This window comes from Talpa occidentalis, unplaced genomic scaffold (assembly GCF_014898055.3).
Source record: "Talpa occidentalis isolate TD23 unplaced genomic scaffold, MPIMG_talOcc4v2.1, whole genome shotgun sequence".
NCBI lineage: Eukaryota > Metazoa > Chordata > Mammalia > Eulipotyphla > Talpidae > Talpa > Talpa occidentalis.
In genome coordinates this window covers 148,056,175-148,075,180 of record NW_026555331.1, presented here as the reverse complement: position 1 = coordinate 148,075,180, position 19,006 = coordinate 148,056,175, and the positions used below count along the sequence as shown (strand labels likewise).

Below are 19,006 nucleotides of genomic sequence, written 5' to 3'. Positions count from 1 at the left end.
ACCAGAGTGGGTCTCCCCCAGCGAGGCCATGGCAAGTGGCTGTGATGTCACTGTCCCACCCACCTCGGGAGCCAGGCCTCCCTCCAGCCGCTGGGGAGTGTAGAGCACAGGCTGAGCGCCCTTGCTTTTCAGTGTGTGTGTGTACATGCCTGAGCGTGTGTGTACTTGCCTGTGTGTGTGTGCACGTGTGAGAGTGCTCCATATGTGTGCATGTGTGAGTTCACATCGTGGACCTAACAGCTGTCTTTAGAAGGACCTGGCAGCGAGGCAGGCCCGAGCTCTGCTGCCCCCCCCAGTCCTCGGAATACTGTTCTCAAGTGAGGCTCAGCTCTGATTAGGAAACATTATATGTGCTGTCTGTCTGTCTGTCTGTCTCTCTCCCATTTATGTGATAGTTATAAATATATACATAAACGTATACAGATAGAATACATATATTTCCTTGTGGAAATTCTAGCTTTCCATAACAATTTTTAAATAACATTATCAGTGAATTGGTTGAGGGCAGGCTCTAGAGGGAGGCCACCTGGGGTTGAAACTTGGTCCTCACCTCTTGGCTGGACTGCTGCATGGCTGGCACCAGGTGTGAGGCCTGAGTGCACTGTCAGCAGAAAGGGGGGAGAGGCAGGTGGTAGAGGCAGGAGGAGGAGCTTCCAAGGGCTAAGATAGGAGAAAAAGACATCTCTATGCTTGAGCTGAGTTAAGGAAGGTAAAGAGAACACAAGGCTTGTGCAATGGCTGACTGAGCAGGGTGTGTGCCAGAGACTGGGAGCAGGGGTGGGGCTAGGGAGGAGTCCCTCTGAGACTGGGAGACAGTCACACTCACTTCCCTCTGTGTCCTCCAGGGCAGTGTGATGCAGCTGTAGACTGAGACGAGACAGCATGCTCAGGCCAGGAGAAGGGAAGCATAGACAGTCCCTCACTAATGAGACCCTCAAAGATGGAAATTGGGGTAGAAAGACAGTCAGCTGGTAGAGTGAATGCAATTTCAGAGATTTGGGTAAATCAGTAAAAAAATTTTGAGGGAGACTCTAGAGAAATGATGAAGTTTCTTTCTAAAGCAACCAGATAATTCAGCACCACACACTGACAAGGACACGTGATGCTGAGGTAATAATGGCTGCAGAGCTGAAAGCATTTTAAGAGGAGGAAATAAAAGCATCAGTAGACTATCCTCCCCTGGGCCTCATGCACAGAGCACAGCTACTTTTCATCCCCCGTGGACCAGTAATCTATAAAGATCGCAAAAGTTCCCGTGGAGAATGTGGGCCTGGACCAGGTGGCTCATGGGCACACGGAAGATATCCTTGACCGAGGCTTCCCTGACCCCGCCTGCCATCTTCCTCTGACCATGACACACTGGAGACCCTTCTAAGCTCCTGCTCGAGTTTCCCTCCCTTTACCCTCAGCGTCGTGAGGCTGATGCTGTCCAGATGCAGCTTGTCAGGCCTCAGGGGCAGAAAGGAAGGTGACTGCGTGACATGATCACAGGTCGTGCTCTTACCTGCATGTGCAGATCCGGGCACAAGCCAGGAGTGCGGTTACAATTAATTCATTTCTCACTTGGCATCGCTCGTACCCATAAACAGGACATCCCAGAGATGGGGCGTCTTGTAAAAAGAGACCGAAAATGACTCCTAGCCTCAGGAGTTCTGAGCTGCAGACACTTCTGCCAGCAGTTTGCCCACAGCCTACAGGGCCGCTTCCTGTGCTGATAGGGGTTGACACTCGGTGTGGGGTGCCCTGTCATCCTGAGCCTGGCCCCATTAGGGGAAGCAGCTTCCCTGGAGACAGGAGGGAGGCCGCCCTCACGTCAGCACAGTAGACAGCACCCAAGGGCTGTACTGTCAGGTCCTCTGTCCCTCAGTTCTCTTCCGCATTTCTGCAGGCTTCCTCAGCCCAGACACTTCATAGAATTGCCTGATGGCAATCGAGCCAGATTCCTGGGCCCCACCTACTGGTGGGAGCTTCTTTCGGCCTCAGACACACGTGATCTCGGGGACCAGCTCCTGAGCCTGGAAGACCTGTCCAGCCAGCAGGGCATGTGCCGCTGCCCACCGCCCGCTCCTGCAGCAGCATGTGCTTGTCCAGGGCTGCTCCTTCTCCAGCCACTGCCTCGCTAATTTCAGGTCTTGGTCCTCGGTTCATCGCCTCATGCAGAGTTGTTTTAGGATTGCATTTCAGTGGGCAGGGCCTTCTTTTCCAGGATAACTCCAACTGTCCTATTGTCTCTTTGCCAGGCCCACCTGGCAGGCTCACCCCTGTCTTCGGAGCTCGTGACTGCTCCCCAGGACCCCTGGGGGCCCAGGCGGTTTCCTGAATGCACAGGCCATGTTGGCCACAGCTGGGCAATGTCAGGTGTTAGGTTTGGGGTGGTGCAAGCGCCCCATTGTGCACGGTGACCCGGGTGATGGACTGAAGGGGTGCTCCATGAGGCCTTCTCCCTCCCTCTCCACCCTGCATCCCTGGCCTCCTCCCTCCCTCCCTTCAGCTCCATTAAGGCAAGACACTGAAGGATTTAAGCCCAAGAGAGGGGTTTGTGGGTGACTCCTTGGAAGCTTGTTAAGGAATCTGGGTGAGGGAGGACATTTGCTGACCATAGAGGTTACCTGTGAAGTTAGAAAAATTAGTAAAACTGCCAGGAACTCTGCTTAGAAACACGCAGGCGCGGTGATGGATGAGGCGAGGAGGTGTCTGAGACACGGCGGGGGTGACTCCCCAGCTCTGGCTTGGGCGTTTGGGTGGAAGGCAGGGCTGTTTGCTGAGCATAAAAAAATGGGAGAAAGCAGATTTAGTAAAACACCATCCCCCGAAGAGGAGGAGAAGGTGCCAGCATATGGCAGAACTCAGTTGAGTGGTGACACTGACAATGGAAGATTCATTTTTGGTGAAGCAACTCTCGCCCGCCACGGGTCCCAACACATTCGCTTGTCCTGCTCACTGGGCGTGAACGGAAGGCTCCAGCACCGGGGAGGGACTTTGGTGGGTGCTGAGGGTGGGATGCTGCTCCCAGGGTGGGGAGCTCCTCCCTTGTGGCTGCCCTTGTGTGAGAGAAGCCAGCTGTGCCACGCTGTGTCCTCCCTGCTGGCACAGAGGTACAGAGAGGTCTGCTCCAGGGCGGTTGACTTCAGGGTCGGGGGAAACGCTTCTTGTATTTTCGGGAGACCTCGTATCCCTCAGAACCATCTCCCTTCTCAGTTAAGCCAACATTAATGGAGTAGTAGATCAGCTTCAGGCCCAGGCCCGGGTCTTGCCGATACCAGTACATGGCGTCGTGGCTTGTGCTCTGAAAACACTCCAACTCTAGCTCTAGCTCCCTCCCAGGCAACATGATGCGGTGTCTGGGGGACTCGGTCACTCCTGCTGCTCCGTGGCCTGGCAGGGGAGAAGGTGAGACACAGAGAGCTCAGGAGGGCATCTGATGGTCATGCCACAGGCAAGGTTTGAGCCAAGTCCGGGAAGCAAGGCCAAGGGCTGCCCTTGGATCCCAGGACTCGCCTGCTCCCAGGAGGAAAAACATCACATGGCCCAGGAGCTGGGCACCCATGGTGGCCTCCGACAACAGGGCCCAGCTGATTCCTGTCATGCCTCCACCTTGGCTGCTGCTTGGCCTCGTGTTCAGGGAGAAGCCACACCCCTGTGCAGAGGGACATGTGACACAGACGTGGCTGGGCCGTGGGTAAGGCGAGGGGGCTGCCCTATTCCGTCCCCCTTTGAGGCTGCTTCTTCCAGTGCCCATCTGATCTGTCTTATTCGTATGTGCTTGGGAGAGTTGGCCAAGGTCAGCTTTATGCTGAAAATTGGTGCATTTCCTTATCCCTCAGGAAAGTATAGCGTGAAACTTAAACTATCATCAACATTGCACTTTTATCCTTCACATGTGCTCATTTCTACTCTGCCACAAAGTAATTCCTAGTATATTCCTGTCTTGGTCTATTCACAGATATATTTTTTGAACACTGACCTTTCAAAACACGTGTGGGTAAAAAAAAAATAAATAAACTCAGTCCATCCACATTGTGGGTTTAGGTTGTGTGTCTAGTTCAAAAGCCTGGACTGGGGGGGCCTCCCCTGGTGGCGCAGGGGTTGAGCGCTGGGTGCGAAGCTGCCCGCAGCGTCTGAAGTGCCAGTTCGATCCCCGGCCACTGGAGAGGGTCCCACATGGCGCTACAGACCTCTCTTGCCTTGCCTGCTGCTCCCCTCAGCAGTGTATTTCGTCAGTCTGCCTGTTCTGTTCCCTGCTCTGGCTCTGGTGAATCCTCTCACCCTCCGCACTTCTGACTGTACCCAGTGGTTATATAAATAAATAAATAAGTCTTTAAAAAAAAAAAAGGCTGGACCTGGGCTCATTCCTGGTGAGCAGATCAGACGTGGTGGGGTTGCTAACGGCTGCTTCCCCACACGGTTGGGGCACATCTGTCTTCCTCATCCTCTGCTCTCTGTCCACTAAAGGGTTGTGAAAGGCCATTTCAGTTCTGAGGAGTCTCTCTATCCCTCGTCTTTTATCACTATGAGAAGGCGATGCTGTGTGAGGGTGTTGCTGTGTGAAGGGGTGTGTGTGTCCTCTAGAGGACGATACCTCTATGGGGGTAGTGGTGCTTCTTTCCCCTGGTATTTTTTGTATTACATTTTTTATTTATTTTATTTATTTTTATTTTTTTATTTAAATTTAATTTTTATATTCCCCATACAATTGCAACCCCCTTATTTTGACCCCAATCCCTCCCCTCCCGCCCCCACCCCCCTAAAAGTGTCTCTGGTACATAGTTTTTTGTTGATTTTGATTTTCACTTTCTTATAGTTATTCATTTTCCTGGTCCCTTATTTAGGTTTTCTAGGTTCCTGCTATGAGTGAGACCATCCGGTATTTTTCTTTTTCTTTCTGGCTTATTTCGCTGAGCATGATCCCTTCCAGTGCCATCCATGTTGCTGCAAATTGCATGTGTTCATCTTTTTTGAATGCTGAGTAACATTCCATGGTATTTTAAACCCGGGCTTAACAGAGCAGGGTTGGTCTTCACCTGCGTGGTAGAAGGTGCCAGCAGGTTTGTGACCATGAGAACCAGCTCATCCTTGCCATGAGGCAAGGAGAAAAAGAGAAAGGCAGAAAACAGAGAGAAGACATGCAGCCCGCAGAAGAGGCAAAGACAGTTGTGAGTTGGGAGGCGGCCGTTCCACAACTGTCTGTCCGTCGCTCCGTGACAGCTGCTAACCCCGGTCTTGTCCTCATCCCACAGTGGCTTAAGAATTTCTTTGCTTCCTTCCTGCCGAACGTGGCACCTGCTTCCTGAGCTGGGGCCTTCAATTTGTGCACACAGGAGCTGACATTTCACTACCGTGTACTGACTGCTGGCGCAGAAATACAGCGCTGAGTCTGCCGTTTCGGACGATCGGATTTCCAGGCTGCAGGGTGAGTTCTCGGGACATTTAGCTGAGAATCGCTGCTTCTTGATCAACTCAGTTTGATCCAGAGGATTTTCACTCTGGAAGTATGCCAAAAACGTAAACGCCTTTCCCGGGATCTGTTGATACCAGTAAACGTAACGATGTCCTCGTGCAGGGAGACAGTTCATCTCAGCCTTCTGGCCTCTACCTTTGACCAGATGTCCTGGGTCTGGGTGACTTGGACCTCAAGAGAGTCTGTGAAGAAAGGAAACAGAAGCTGTGGACAGAGCCAGGAGGGACCTTGTGCAGAGAAGGACCTGGGATGGAGACAGGCGAAGCCAGGACAGAATGTTTCTCTTTATTTAGGACTCACCAGCTCCCAGGAGACAGAGGGCTAAACAGCAGAGGAGCCTCGTGTTCATGGCAACAACCAAGGCGAGAAAGGGGGGTGTTCGCCTGCCCCCTCAGCGTCCTTCTCCTGTGATGGCTTTGCAGACTCAGCCTCTGGTGCCTTCACGTTCCTGAGCAAGACCCGCCCTCCTGTCAGAAGGGAGCGCTGTTCCCTGCTGTGGAAATGTGACTGGTTTCTATTTTATTCATTGAAAATATCCAATTTTCATTGAAAAACATTTCACACCTATTTTTACCAAGAGAAACTATTCATGTAGATTTTAGAATGTTAGAAAAGAAAGATAAAGAACACACGTCACCACTGTCTGCGATGCTTGCTGCAATACCTCAGTGGTACTTTGTGCAGATCTCTGTCCTGTCTCTCTCTTACTTCATGTACATGTATAGATAGAGGCTTAGTAGGTAAGAGACAGACATGAGGATGGATACACCTGCTTACATGTGTGTCAGCACATGAACGTCTGCCCTGTTGGTAATGCACTTTCATTTATCTCTGACCCAGAATTCATCCAGAGATTTGCAATATCTGAGGTTTTCCTGTATCATTAATTTGAACACCAGTTTCTATCTCAGGGCTGAGCATTGCTTTTGATGATTAATTGCTTAATTCTCTTTTCACATAGTACAAATCCCTGTTGTTTTTATGATTCTGAGACCTGTCACTGCTCTGCAGAGTATTTTACCTTTTAGATATTTCCGGTGTGTTTTAGCTTGTTTATTTATTAGTGTTTATTCTCCGTAAAGAACCAGAATCCATAATCTTTATTTCCAAACATGTTACCTCTGTTCTCTAAATCTTTATGTTGAGTAGCATTTTCTGACCTCATAGTTAATTTCTTTGTATGCTGAGTTCTGCAGAATATAAATATTTCTATTGCATCCCAATTGCCTGGCTGTGTATACTGCCACCTTTTCTAATTTCCATGTGGTTTTCCCACAGACAATTCAGCTTCCTCTATTCAAGCTGGAATGACTAATGATAATGAGATCACACATTATTTAATGTGATGATCTTTGTGAGGAACCAAGGACACGATGACTGTTGAAACTTTGGACTAACCAATCACCTGCCTGCTGATGACATCAGCTGTCACTTCAGATCAGCCTGAGCAACAGCCTACAAGGATTTTTCATACTTATGTTCATGAAACCAGATACTCAGCTTCTTCAAAAACTCCATTCTGTCCAATTTCTTCAGTTGGATTTAATTCTGAGCAGTTGATGGTCTTCCTTCTCGTAATTAATTCCCCTCCAGGTGTGAACAAACTTGCAGAACTTGTCCTCTTTGTCCAAATGTCCCACCCACAATCAAGGTGAAGTTCAAATGGAATTTCCTCTTAGTTTTCCGGGATCCAGACAGAACTGGCACGTTCTCTGCAGAATTCTCAAAGTACATCTAAGTGCAGGATCCTATCATACTGCTATCTTCTGGTATGCTGTACATGATACATGACACTGATTATATTACATTCCTTTTCATTATATTGATAATTAGGGTGTGTGAGGGCCCTCTAGTGAAACATCAGTCAAAAACCAGCCAAAGAGCAAGTATAGGGCCTGGGGCAAAGAAGACAAGGAAGCTGGCACAGGAGGGTAGAATAGGGTTTTTTTTGTGAGGCTGGCTATGTAGGAGGACGTCTCTGGGCCATGAGAGACTCTTGAATCGGGTTGTAGACACCACCTGGGCATTAACTTTGGGGTTGCCCTGACTTGAAAGAGGTGTGGGAGGGTGGAGAGGGTCAGGGTTCTCCAGGACGTGGCTCTTCAGGGCCACCTGCATCCTGTACCTCAGCCCCAGCTGGTGGCACTTACCCTGCCCTGGCCCTTTTTATGTAGGGAGGATGTGTCTATGCCCTGCTGTGGCTAAACTGCTGGCACAGAGGTACACGGATGTCTGATTGGACCTGGTGAACGTCACATTCAAGGGGAATCGTTCCTTCTCCTTCCTGGAAACGCTGTACCCATCAGGGAAATCGCCTTTCTGAGTATCCTTGACATAGAAGGAGTAGTGGAGCAGCTGCAGCCCCAGCGCTGGGTCTTGTCGATACCAGAACATTCTATCATGGTCCCTGTCCTGTGAACATTCCAACAAGGCGTGGTCTCCCTCTTTTTTGACCAGGTATCTTGGGCTCTGGGTAATGCCTGCATCGGTGAGGACTGTGAGAAAAGGGCAGAGGAGGTGAAAGACCGTCTCTAGTATGTGAGGAGGGAAATCTCGTACCCAGGATCTGGGGCGGAACCTCAGGGGTTCAGCTGCCATTGGACTCACCTGCTCCCAGGAAAGAAAAGGCCACAGCGCAGAGGAGCCTGAGAAGCATGGCCGGTTCAAGACCAGAGTGGGTCTTCCCCCAGCGAGGCTGCGGCGGTGGCTGTGATGTCACTGTCCCGCCACCTCAGGAGCCTCCTCCCTCCAGCTGCTGGGGAGTGTAGAGCACAGGCTGAGCGCCCTTGCTTTTCAGTGTGTGGGTGTACATGAGCATACATGCCTGTGCGTGTGTGCACATGCCTGTGTGTGTGTGCACATGTGAGAGTGCTCCATGTGTGTGCATGTGTGAGTTAACATCATGGACCTAACAGCTGTCTTTAGAAGGACCTGGTAGCCAGGCAGGCCTGCACTCAGCTGCCGCCCCCAGTCCTGGGAATACTGTTCTCAAGTGACGCTCAGCTCTGATTAGGAAACATTATGTGAGCTGTCTGTCTGTCTGTCTGTCTGTCTCTCTCCTATTCATGTGATAGTTATAAATATATGTAAATGTATAGAGATAGAATATATGTATTTCCTTCATGGAAATTCTAGCTTTCCATAACAATTTTTAAATAACAATTATCAGTGAATTGGTTGATGCAGGCTCTAGAGGGAGGCCACCTGGGGTTGAAACTTGGTCCTCACCCCTTGGCTGAGATGCAGGCATGGCTGGCTCCGAGTGTAGGAACGGGGTGCACTGTCAGCAGGGAGGGGGAGGGGGAGGAGGGAGAGGTGGGAGGAGGAGCTTGACCTGGGCTAAGTCAGGAGAAAAAGACATCTCTGTGCTTGAACTGAGTTAAGGAAGGTAGAGAGAGCACAAGGGCTGTGCACAGGGTGGGCAGAGCAGGGTGTGTGCCAGAGACTGGGGAGGAGGGCTGAGGCTAGGGAGAAAGGGTGGGGCTAGGGAACATGGTTGTGGCTAGGGAGGAGGGATGGTAATTGGGAGCAGGATTGGGGCTTGGGAGGAGGTTAGGGCAAGGGTGGAGGGGCGGGGCTAGGGACCAGGAACAGGGCTAGGGAGGATGGGTGGTCTAGAGAGGAGGGGTGGGGCTAGGAATCAGGGGTGTGGCTAGGGAACATGGGTGAGACAAGGGAGCAGGGGTGGGGCTAGGGAGAGGGATGGGGTTAGGGAGCAGGGGTGAGGTTAGGGAGGAGTCCTTCTGAGACTGGCAGTCAACACAGTCACTTCCCTTCTGTGTCCTCCAGGGCAGTGTGATGCAGCTGTAGAGTGAGACCAGACAGCACTCTTAGGCCTGGAGAAGAGAAGCATAGACAGCCCCTCACTAATGAGACCCTCAAAGATGGAAATTGGGGTAGAAAGACAGTCAGCTGGTAGAGTGAATGCAAATTCGGAGATGTGGGTAAATCAGCAAAAAATTTTGAGGGAGACACTAGAGAAATGATGAAGGTTCTATCTAAATCAACCAGAGAATTCAGCACCACACACTGACAAGGACACGTGATGCTGAGGCAATAATGGCTGCAGAGCTGGAAGCAGTGTAAGAGGAGGAAATAAAAGCATCGGTAGACTATCCTCCCCTGGGCCTCATGCGCAGAGCACAGCGACTTTTCACCTGCGTGGACCAGTTATCCAGAAAGATCCCAAAAGGTCCCATGGAGAATGTGGGCCGGACCAGGTGGCTCATGGGCACAGGGAAGATATCCTTGACCGAGGCTTCCCTGACCCCGCCTGCCGTTTTCCTCTGACCGTGACACACTGGAGACCCTTCTAAGATCCTAATCGAGTTTCCCTCCCTTTGTCCTCAGCATGGTGAGGCTGATGCTGTCCAGATGCCTCTTCTCAGGCCTCAGGAGTAGAAAGGAAGGTGTCTGCGTGACATGATCACAGTTCATGCTCTTACCTGCATGTGCAGATCTGGGCGAAGCTAGGAATGGGGCTACGATTAATTCATTTCTCACTTGGCATCGCTCGTACCCAGAAATCGGACCTCCCCAGGGGATGGGGCGTCTTGTAAAAAGAGACGGAAAATGACTCCCGGCCTCAGGCGTCTCCTGAATTCAGGTTGCAGACACCACCTGGGCATTAACTTTGGGTGGCCCTGACTTGGAAGGGGTGTGGGGGGGATGGAGAGGGTCAGGGTTCTCCAGGATGTGGACCTTCAGGGCCACCTGCATCCTGTAGCCTCAGCCCCACCTGGTGGCAGTTCCCCCGCCCTGGCCCTTTTTTTGTGCAGGGAGGATGTGTCTGTGCCCCGCTGTGGCTAAACTGCTGGCACAGAGGTACACAGATGTCTGATTGGGCCTGGCTGACTTCACATTCAGGGGGAATCGATCCTTCTTCTCCCTGGACACACTGTACCCATCAGGGAAATCGCCGTCCTGTGTATCCTCGACAACGATGGAGTAGTGGAGCAGCTGCAGCCCCAACGCTGGGTCCTGTCGATACCAGAACATTCTATCATGGTTCATGTCCTGTGAACATTCCAACAAGGCGTGGTCTCCCCCTTTTTTGACCAGGTATCTTGGGCTCTGGGTGATGCCTGCATCTGTGAGGACTGTGAGAAAGGGGCAGAGGAGGTGAAAGACCGTCTCTAGGATGTGAGGAGGGAAATCTCGTACCCAGGATCTGGGGCAGTACCTCAGGGGTTCAGCTGCCATTGGACTCACCTGCTCCCAGGACAGAAAAGGCCACAGCGCAGAGGAGCCTGAGAACCATGGCTGCTTCCAGACCAGAGTGGATCTTCCCCCAAGGAGGCCACGGCAGGTGGCTGTGATGTCACTGTCCCGCCACCTCTGGAGCTGCCTCCCTCTAGCTGCTGGGGAGTGTAGAGCACAGGCTGAGCGCCCTTGCTTTTCAGTGTGTGGGTGTACATGACCGTACATGCCTCTCTGTGTGTGTGCACATGCGAGAGTGCTCCATGTGTGTGCATGTGTGAGTTAACATCGCGGACCTAACATCTGTCTTTAGAAGGACCTGGCAGCGAGGCAGGCCCGAGGTCTGCTGCTGCACCCAGTCCTCTGAATACTGTGATGCTCAGCCTGATTAGGAAAACATTATGTGTGCTGTCTGTCTGTCTGTCTCTCTCCTATTTATGTGATAGTTGTAAATATATACATAAATGTATACAGATAGAATACATGTATTTCCTTCATGGAAACTGTAGCTTTTCATAAAATTTTTTAAATAACAATTAGGTGAATTGGTTGAGGGCAGGCTCTAGAGGTGGCCACCTGGGTTGAAACTTGGTCCTCACCTCTTGTCTGAGATGCAGGCATGGCTGGCTCCAGTGTGAGAACGGGGTGCACTGTCAGCAGGGGTGGGGGAGGGTGAGGAGGGAGAGAAGGAGGAGAAGCTTGACCTGGGCTAAGTCAGGAGAAAAAGACATCTCTGTGCTTGAACTGAGGTAAGGAAGGTACAGAGAGCACAAGGGCTGTGCAGAGGGTGGGCCGAGCAGGGTGTGTGCCAGAGACTGGGGAGGAGGGGTGAGGGTAGGGAGCAGGGGTGGCCTTGGGAGCAGGGGTGAAGATAGGGAGCAGGGCTGATGCTAGGAAGGAGCGCAGAGGCTAGGGAGTAGGGGTGAGGCTAAGGATAGGGGTGAGGCTAGGGAGCAGGGGTGGGGCTAGGGAGCAGGGGTGAGGCTAGGGAGGAGTCCTTCTGAGACTGACAGTCAACACAGTCACTTCCCTCTGTGTCCTCCAGGGCAGTGTGATGTAGTCGTAGACTGAGAGGAGACAGCACTCTCAGGCCAGGAGAAGGGAGCGTAGACAGCCCCTCACTAATGAGACCCTCAAAGATGGAAATTGGGGTAGAAAGACAGTCAGCTGGTAGAGTGAATGCAATTTCGGAGATTTGCGTAAATCAGTAAAAAAATTTTGAGGGAGACACTAGAGAAATGATGAAGTTTCTTTCTAAAGCAACCAGATAATTCAGCACCACACACTGACAAGGCCGCGTGATGCTGAGGTAATAATGGCTGCAGAGCTGGAAGCAGTTTAAGAGGAGAAAAAGAAAGCATCAGTAGACTATCCTCCCCTGGGCCTCATGCATAGAGCACAGAGACTTTTCATCCCGCGTGGACCAGTTATCCAGAAAGATCCCAAAAGGTGGCATGGAGAACGTGGGCCTGGACCAGGTGGCTCATGGGCTCGGGGAAGATGCACTTGACCGAGGCCTCCCTGACCCCGCCTGCCGTCTTCCTCTGACCATGACACACTGGAGACCCTTCTAAGCTCCTGCTCGAGTTTCCCTCCCTTTATCTTCAGCCTTGTGAGGCTGATGCTGTCCAGATGCTGCTTGTCAGGCCTCAGGGGCAGAAGGAAGGTGACTGGGTGACATGATCACAGATCACAGTACGTGCTCTTACCTGCAGGTGCAGATCTGGGTGCGAGCCAGGAATGGGCTACTATTAATTCGTTTCTCACTTGGCATCGCTTGTACCCACAAAGAGGACGTCCAGGAGATGGGGCGTCTTGTAAAAAGAGACTGAAAATGACTCCTGGCCTCAGGCGTCCTGCACTGCAGACACTTCTGCCAGCAGTTCACCCACATCCTACACAGCCACTTCCTGTCTGCGTAGAAAAGGTTGGCACTGGGCATGTGGTGCCCTGTGGTCCTGAGCCCTGCCCAATTAGGGGAAGCAGCTTCCCTGGAGACAGGAGGCCGCCCCCAAGGCATGACAGTGGACAACACCCAGGTCTGTGGTGTCAGGTCCTCTGTCCCTTAGTTCTCTTCCTCCATGTCAGCAGGCTCCCTCAACCCAGACCCTTCATAGACTTGCCTGATGGCAGTGGAGCCAGATTTCCGGGCCCCACCTACTGGAGGAGCTTCCTCAGGCCTCAGACACACGTGGTCTCGGGGACCAGCTCCAGGGCCCCGAAGACCTGTCCAGCACAGCAGGGGCATATCCGCTGCCCACCGCCCGCTCGTGCAGCAGCATGTGCTTGTCCAGGGCTGCTCCTTCTCCAGCCACTGCCTCGCTAATTTCAGGTCTTGGTCCTGGATTCATTGCCTCATGCAGAGTTGTTTTAGGATTGCATTTCCGTGGGCAGGGCCTTCTTTTCCAGGATAACTCCAACTGTCCCATTGTCTCCTCTGCCAGGCCCACCTGGCAGGCTCACCCCTGTCCCCTGAGCTCATGACTGCTCCCCAGGACCCCGGGGACCCAGGCTGCTTCCTGAATGCACAGCCCACCTTGGCCACATCTCAGCTGGGCAATGTTGTCACGGTGTTAGGTTTGGGTTGGTGGAAGGGCCCCATTGTGCACGGTGACCTGGGTGATGGACTCAATGGGCGCTCCATGAGGCCTTCTCCTAACCCCTGACTTCATACTGGCCCCCTCCCTTGCCTCCCTTCAGCTCCCGTAAGGAAAGACACTGAAGGGTTTAAGCCCAAGTTAGGGGTTTGTGGGTGACTCCTTGGAAGCTGGTAAAGGAATCTGGGAAAGAGAGGACACTTGCTGACCATAGAGGTTATCTGTGAAGTTAGAAAAATTAGCAAAACAGCTGGGAACTCTGCTTAGAAACACACCGGGGCAATGGTGGATAAGGCTAGGGGTTGACCAAGACACGGCGGGGGTAACTACACAGCTCTGGCTTGGGCCTTTGGGTGGAAGGCAGGGCTGTTAGCTGAGCTGAAGAAAATGGGAGAAAGCAGATTTAGTAAAACACCGTACCCCAAGGGGGATGAAGGCGCTGGCATAGGGCAGAAATATGTTGAGGGATCCCACTGACAACTAAGATTCAGTTTGGTGAAGCAACTCTCGGCCACCACGGGCCCCAACACAGTCGCTTGTCCTGCTCACTGGGCGTGAACGGAAGGCTCAGACCCGGGGAGGGACTTTGGTGGGTGCTGAGGGTGGGATGCTGCTCCCTGGGTGGGGAGCTCCTCCCTTGTGGCTGCCCTTTTTGTGTGAGAGAAGCCAGCTGTGCCACGCTGTGTCCTCCCTGCTGGCACAGAGGTACAGAGAGGTCTGCTCCAGGGCGGTTGACTTCAGGGTCAGGGGGAAACTCTCCTTGTCTTTTCGGGAGACCTCGTATCCCTCAGAACCATCTCCCTTCTCAGTTATGCCAACATTACGGGAGTAGTAGATCAGCTTTAGGCCCAGGCCTGGGTCTTGCCGATACCAGTACATGGCGTCGTGGCTTGTGCTCTGAAAATACTCCAACACCTGCTCCCTCTTGGGCAACGTGATGCGGTGTCTGGGGGACTGGGTCACTCCTGCTGCTCCATGGCCTGGCAGGGGAGAAGGTGAGTCACAGAGAGCTCAGGAGGGCATCTGATGGTCGTGCTGCAGGAAAGGGTTTGAGCCAAGACCGGCAAGCAAGGCCAAGGGCTGCCCTTGGGTCCTGAGACTCACCTGCCCCCAGGAGGAAAAGCATCACACGCCCAGGAGCCGGGCACCCATGTTGGCCTCCGACTACAGGGCCCAGCTGATTCCTGTCATGCCTCCACCTTGGCTGCTGCTTGGCCTCGTGTTCAGGGAGAAGCCACACCCCTGTGCAGAGGGACGTGTGACACAGACGTGGCTGGGCCGTGGGTAAGGCGAGGGGGCTCGACTGTTCTCGTCCCCCTTTGAGGCTGCCTCTTCCAGTGCCCATCTGGTCTGTCTTATTCGTCTGTGCTTGGGAGAGTTGGCCAATGTTCTGCTTTATGCTGAAAATTGTTGTATTTCTTATCACTCAGGAAAGTATAGCGTGAAACTTAAGCTATCATCAACATTGCACTTTTATCCTTCAGATGTGCTCATTTCTACTCTGCCACAATAATAATTCCAAGTATATGCCTGTCTTGGTCTATTCACGGATGTATTTTTTCGAACACTGACATATCAAGCACCTGTGGGTGGAAAAAAAACTCAGTCCAATCCATGTTGTGGGTTTTGGGTGTGTGTCCTGTTCAAAAGCCTGGACTGGGGCTCATTCCTGGTGAGCAGATCAGACATGTTGGGGGTTGCTAGCAGCTGCTTCCCCACACGGGTTGGGCTCATCTGTCTTCCTCATCCTCTGCTCTCTCTGTCCACCAAAGGGTTGTGAAAGGCCATTTCAGTTCCTCTATCCCTCGTCTTTTATCATTATGTGAAGGCGAGGCTGTGTGAGGCGATGCTGTGTGAAGGGGTGTGTTGTGCCCTCTAGAGGACTACACCACCGTGGTGGTCGTGGTGCTCTTTCCCTGGCATTTTAAATCCGGGCTTAAAAGAGAAGGCCTGGTCTTCACCTGCGTGGTAGAAGGTGCCAGTAGGTCTGTGACCATGAGGACTAGCTCATGGTGAGGGCCATGAGAAAAGGAGAAAAAGAGAAAGACGGAAAACAGAGAGAAGACATGAAACCCGCAGTAGAAGCAAAGAACATTCTAGGGAACTCAATCTGAGGGAGTGGGGGAAGCAAATATTGTCTAAAAAAAGGTAAAAAATGATAAAGGTTTAAAAAAAAAAGAAGCAAAGAAAGTCGTGAGTTGGGAGATGGTTGTTCCAGAACTGTCTTTCCGTCGCTCCGTGACAGCTGCTAACCCCCGGTCTTGTCCTCATCCCACAGTGGCTTAAGCATTTTTTTGCTTCCTTCCTGCCTAAGGAGACACCTGCTTCCTGAGCTGGGCCTTCAATTTGTGCACACAGGAGCTGACATTTCACTACCGTGCACTGACTGCTGGCGCAGAAATACAGCGCTGAGTCTGCCGTTTCGGAGGATGGGATTTGCAGGCTGCAGTGTGGGTTCTGGGGACATTCAGCTGAGAAGTTCCGCATCTTGAACAAATCAGTTTTCTCCATAATTTTATTCTTGTAGAGGTAAACCAAAAACGTAAGCTCCTTTCCCGGGATCTGTTGATACCAGTAAATGTAAAGATGTCCTTTTGCAGGAAGACAGTTCATCTCAGCCTTCTGGCCTGGGCCTTTGACCAGATGTCCTGGGGTCTGGGTGACTTGGACATCAAGCGAGTCTGTGAAGAAAGGAAACAGAAGCTGTGGACAGAGCCAGGAGGGACCTTGTGCAGAGAAGGACCAGGGGCTGGAGGTAGGCAAAGCCAGGACTGAATTTTTCTCTTTGTTTAGGACTCACCAGCTCCCAGGAGACAGAGGGCTAAACTGCAGAGGAGCCTCGTGTTCATGGCAGCAGCCAAGGCGAGAAAGGGGGGGTGTTTGCCTGCCCCCTCAGTGTCCTTCTCCTGTGGTGGCTTTGCAGACTCAGCCTCCTGGTGCCTTCACCTTCCTGAGCACAACCCCGCCCTCCTGTCAGAAGGGAGCACTGTTCCCTGCTGTGGAAATGTGACTGGTTTCTATTTCATTCATTGAAAACATCCAATTTTCAATTTTCCTTGAAAAACATTTCACACCTATTTTTACCAAGAGAAACTATTCATGTAGATTTTAGAATGTTAGAAAAGAAAGATAAATAACACACGTCACCACTGTCTGCGATGCTTGCTGCTAATACCTCAGTGGTACTTTGTCCAGATCTCTGTCCTGTCTCTCTCTTACTTATGTACATGTGTAGATACATGCATAGTAGGTAAGAGACAGACATGAGGATGGATACACATGCTTATATGTGTGTCAGCACCTGGACACATTCTTTTTGATAAACAGTCTATCACCCTGTAAAAGTTGTCAAATAACCCTTTGCACTTAACCATGAACGTCTCCCCCTGTTGGTAATGCCCTTTCATTTATCTCTGACCCAGAATTCATCCAGAGATTTGCAATTATCTGAGGTTTTCCTGTATCATTCATTTGAACACCAGTTTCTCACTCAGGGCTGAGCATTGCTTTTGATGATTCATTGCTTAATTCCCTTTTCACATAATACAGATCCCTGTTGTTTTTATGATTCTGAGACCTGTCACTGCTCTGCAGAGTATTTTGCCTTTTAGATATTTCTGCTGTGTTTTAGCTTGTTTGTTTATTAGTGTTTATTCCCCGTAAAGAACCAGAATACCATCATCTTTATTTCCAAACATGTTATCTCTGTTCTCTAAATCCATATTTTGAGTAGCGTTTTCTGGCCTCTATATGCTGAGTTCTGTAGAATGTCCATATTTCTATTGCATCTCAATTGCCTGGCTGTGTATACTGCCACCTTTTCTAATTCAATTCCCTCTATTCCAAGCAGGAATGACAAATCTATATTTGTCATATCTCTTCTCTAAATCTGTATTTTAAGTAGCATTTTCTGGCCTCATAGTTAATTCCTTTATATGCTGAGTTCTGCAGAATGTCCATATTTCTATTGCATCCCAATTGCCTGGCTATGTATAGTACCACCTTTTCTAATTTCCATGTGGTCTTCCCACAGACAATTCAATCCTCTCTGTTCCAGGCAGGAATGTCTGGTAGTAACAAGATCACACATTATTTGAAGTTATGAACTTTGTGAGGAACCAAGGACATGGACGACCACTGAAACTTTGGACTAACCAATCACCTGCCTGCTGATGACATCAGCTGTTACTTCAGATCAGCCTGAGCAACAGCCTACAAGGAATTTTCATACTTACGTTCATGAAACCAGACACTCAGCTTGTTAAAAAACTCCATTCTGTCCAATTTCTTCAGTTGGATTTAATTCTGAGCACTTTATGGTCTTTCTCATCTTAATTAAATCCCCTCCAGGCGTGAACAATCTTTGCAGAACTTGTTCTCTTTCTCCAGAATGTCCCACCCACAATCAAGGTGAAGTTCACATGGAATCTCCTCTGAGCTTTCTGGGATCCAGACAGAACTGGCACGTTCTCTGCAGAGTTCCCAAATTACACCTAAGTGCAGGATCCCATCATGCTGCTATCTTCTGATATGCTGTACATGATACATGACACTGCAGTATATTCCATTCCGTTTCATTATATAGATAATTAGGGTGAGTGAGGGCCCTCTAGTGAAACATCAGTCAAGAACCAGCCAAGGAGCAAGTGTAAGGGCCTGGGGCAAAGAAGGCAAAAAGTTGGCACAGGAGGGTAGAATAGGGCTTTTTTGTGAGGCTGGCTTTGCAGAAGGAAGTCTCTCGGCCACGAGAGACTCCTGAATCGGGTTGAGGACACCACCTGGGCATTAACTTTGGGGTGGCCTGACTTGGAAGGGGTGTGGGAGGATGTAGAGGGTCAGGGTTCTCCAGGATGTGGCTCTTCAGGGCCACCTGCTTCCTGGAGCCTCAGCCCCAGCTGGTGGCACTTCCCCCGCCCTGGTCCTTTTGTGCAGGGAGGATGTGTCTGTGCCCCGCTGATGCTAAACTGCTGGCACAGAGGTACACAGATGTCTGATTGGGCCTGGCAGACGTCACATTCAAAGAAATCGTTCCTTTTCCTTCCTGGACACGCTGTGCCCATGAGGGAAATCGCCTTTCTGTGTACCGTCGACACGGAAGGAGTAGTGGAGCAGCTGCAGCCCCAGCGCTGGGTCTTGTCAATACCAGAACATGCTCTCATGGCCCATGTCCTTGAGCATTCCAACAAGACAGGGTCTCCCACTTTTTTGACCAGGTATCTTGGGCTCTGGGTGACGCCTGCATCGGTGAGGACTGTGAGAAAAGGGCAGAGGAGGTGAAAGACCGTCTCCAGGAAGCCTGAGCAGGGAAATCTCGTACCCAGGATCTGGGGCGGTAGCTCAGGGTTCAGCTGCCATTGGACTCACCTGCTCCCTGGACAGAAAAGGCCACAGCGTAGAGGAGCCTGAGAACCATGGCCGCTTCCAGACCAGAGCGGGTCTCCCCCAGCGAGGCCGCAGCAGGTGGCTGTGAAGTCACTGTCCCGCCACCTCGGGAGCCGCCTCCCTCCAGCCGCTGGGGAGTGTAGAGCACAGGCTGAGCGCCCTTGCTTTTCAGTGTGGGTGTACATGAGCGTACATGCCTGAGTGTGTGTGTACATGCCTGAGTGTGTGTGTACATACCTGTGCGTGTGTGTACATGCCTGTGCATGTGTGCACGTTTGAGAGTGCTCCATGAGTGTGCATGTGTGAGTTCACATCACGGACCTAACAGCTGTCTTTAGCAGGACCTGGTAGCAAGGCAGGCACGAGCTCT

At 51.3% G+C, this 19,006-nt stretch overlaps 2 gene segments (V, D, J or C); both read right to left on the bottom strand.

The window, feature by feature from the left end:
• The window catches only part of LOC119247944 (T-cell receptor beta chain C region-like), a 78,986-nt gene that overhangs the window by 49,160 nt on the left and 10,820 nt on the right, over positions 1-19,006 (bottom strand).
• LOC119247954 (T cell receptor beta variable 27-like) lies at positions 3,128-3,547 on the bottom strand. The segment is given in 2 exon segments: positions 3,128-3,375; positions 3,499-3,547. Coding segments are annotated over 2 exon segments (297 nt in total).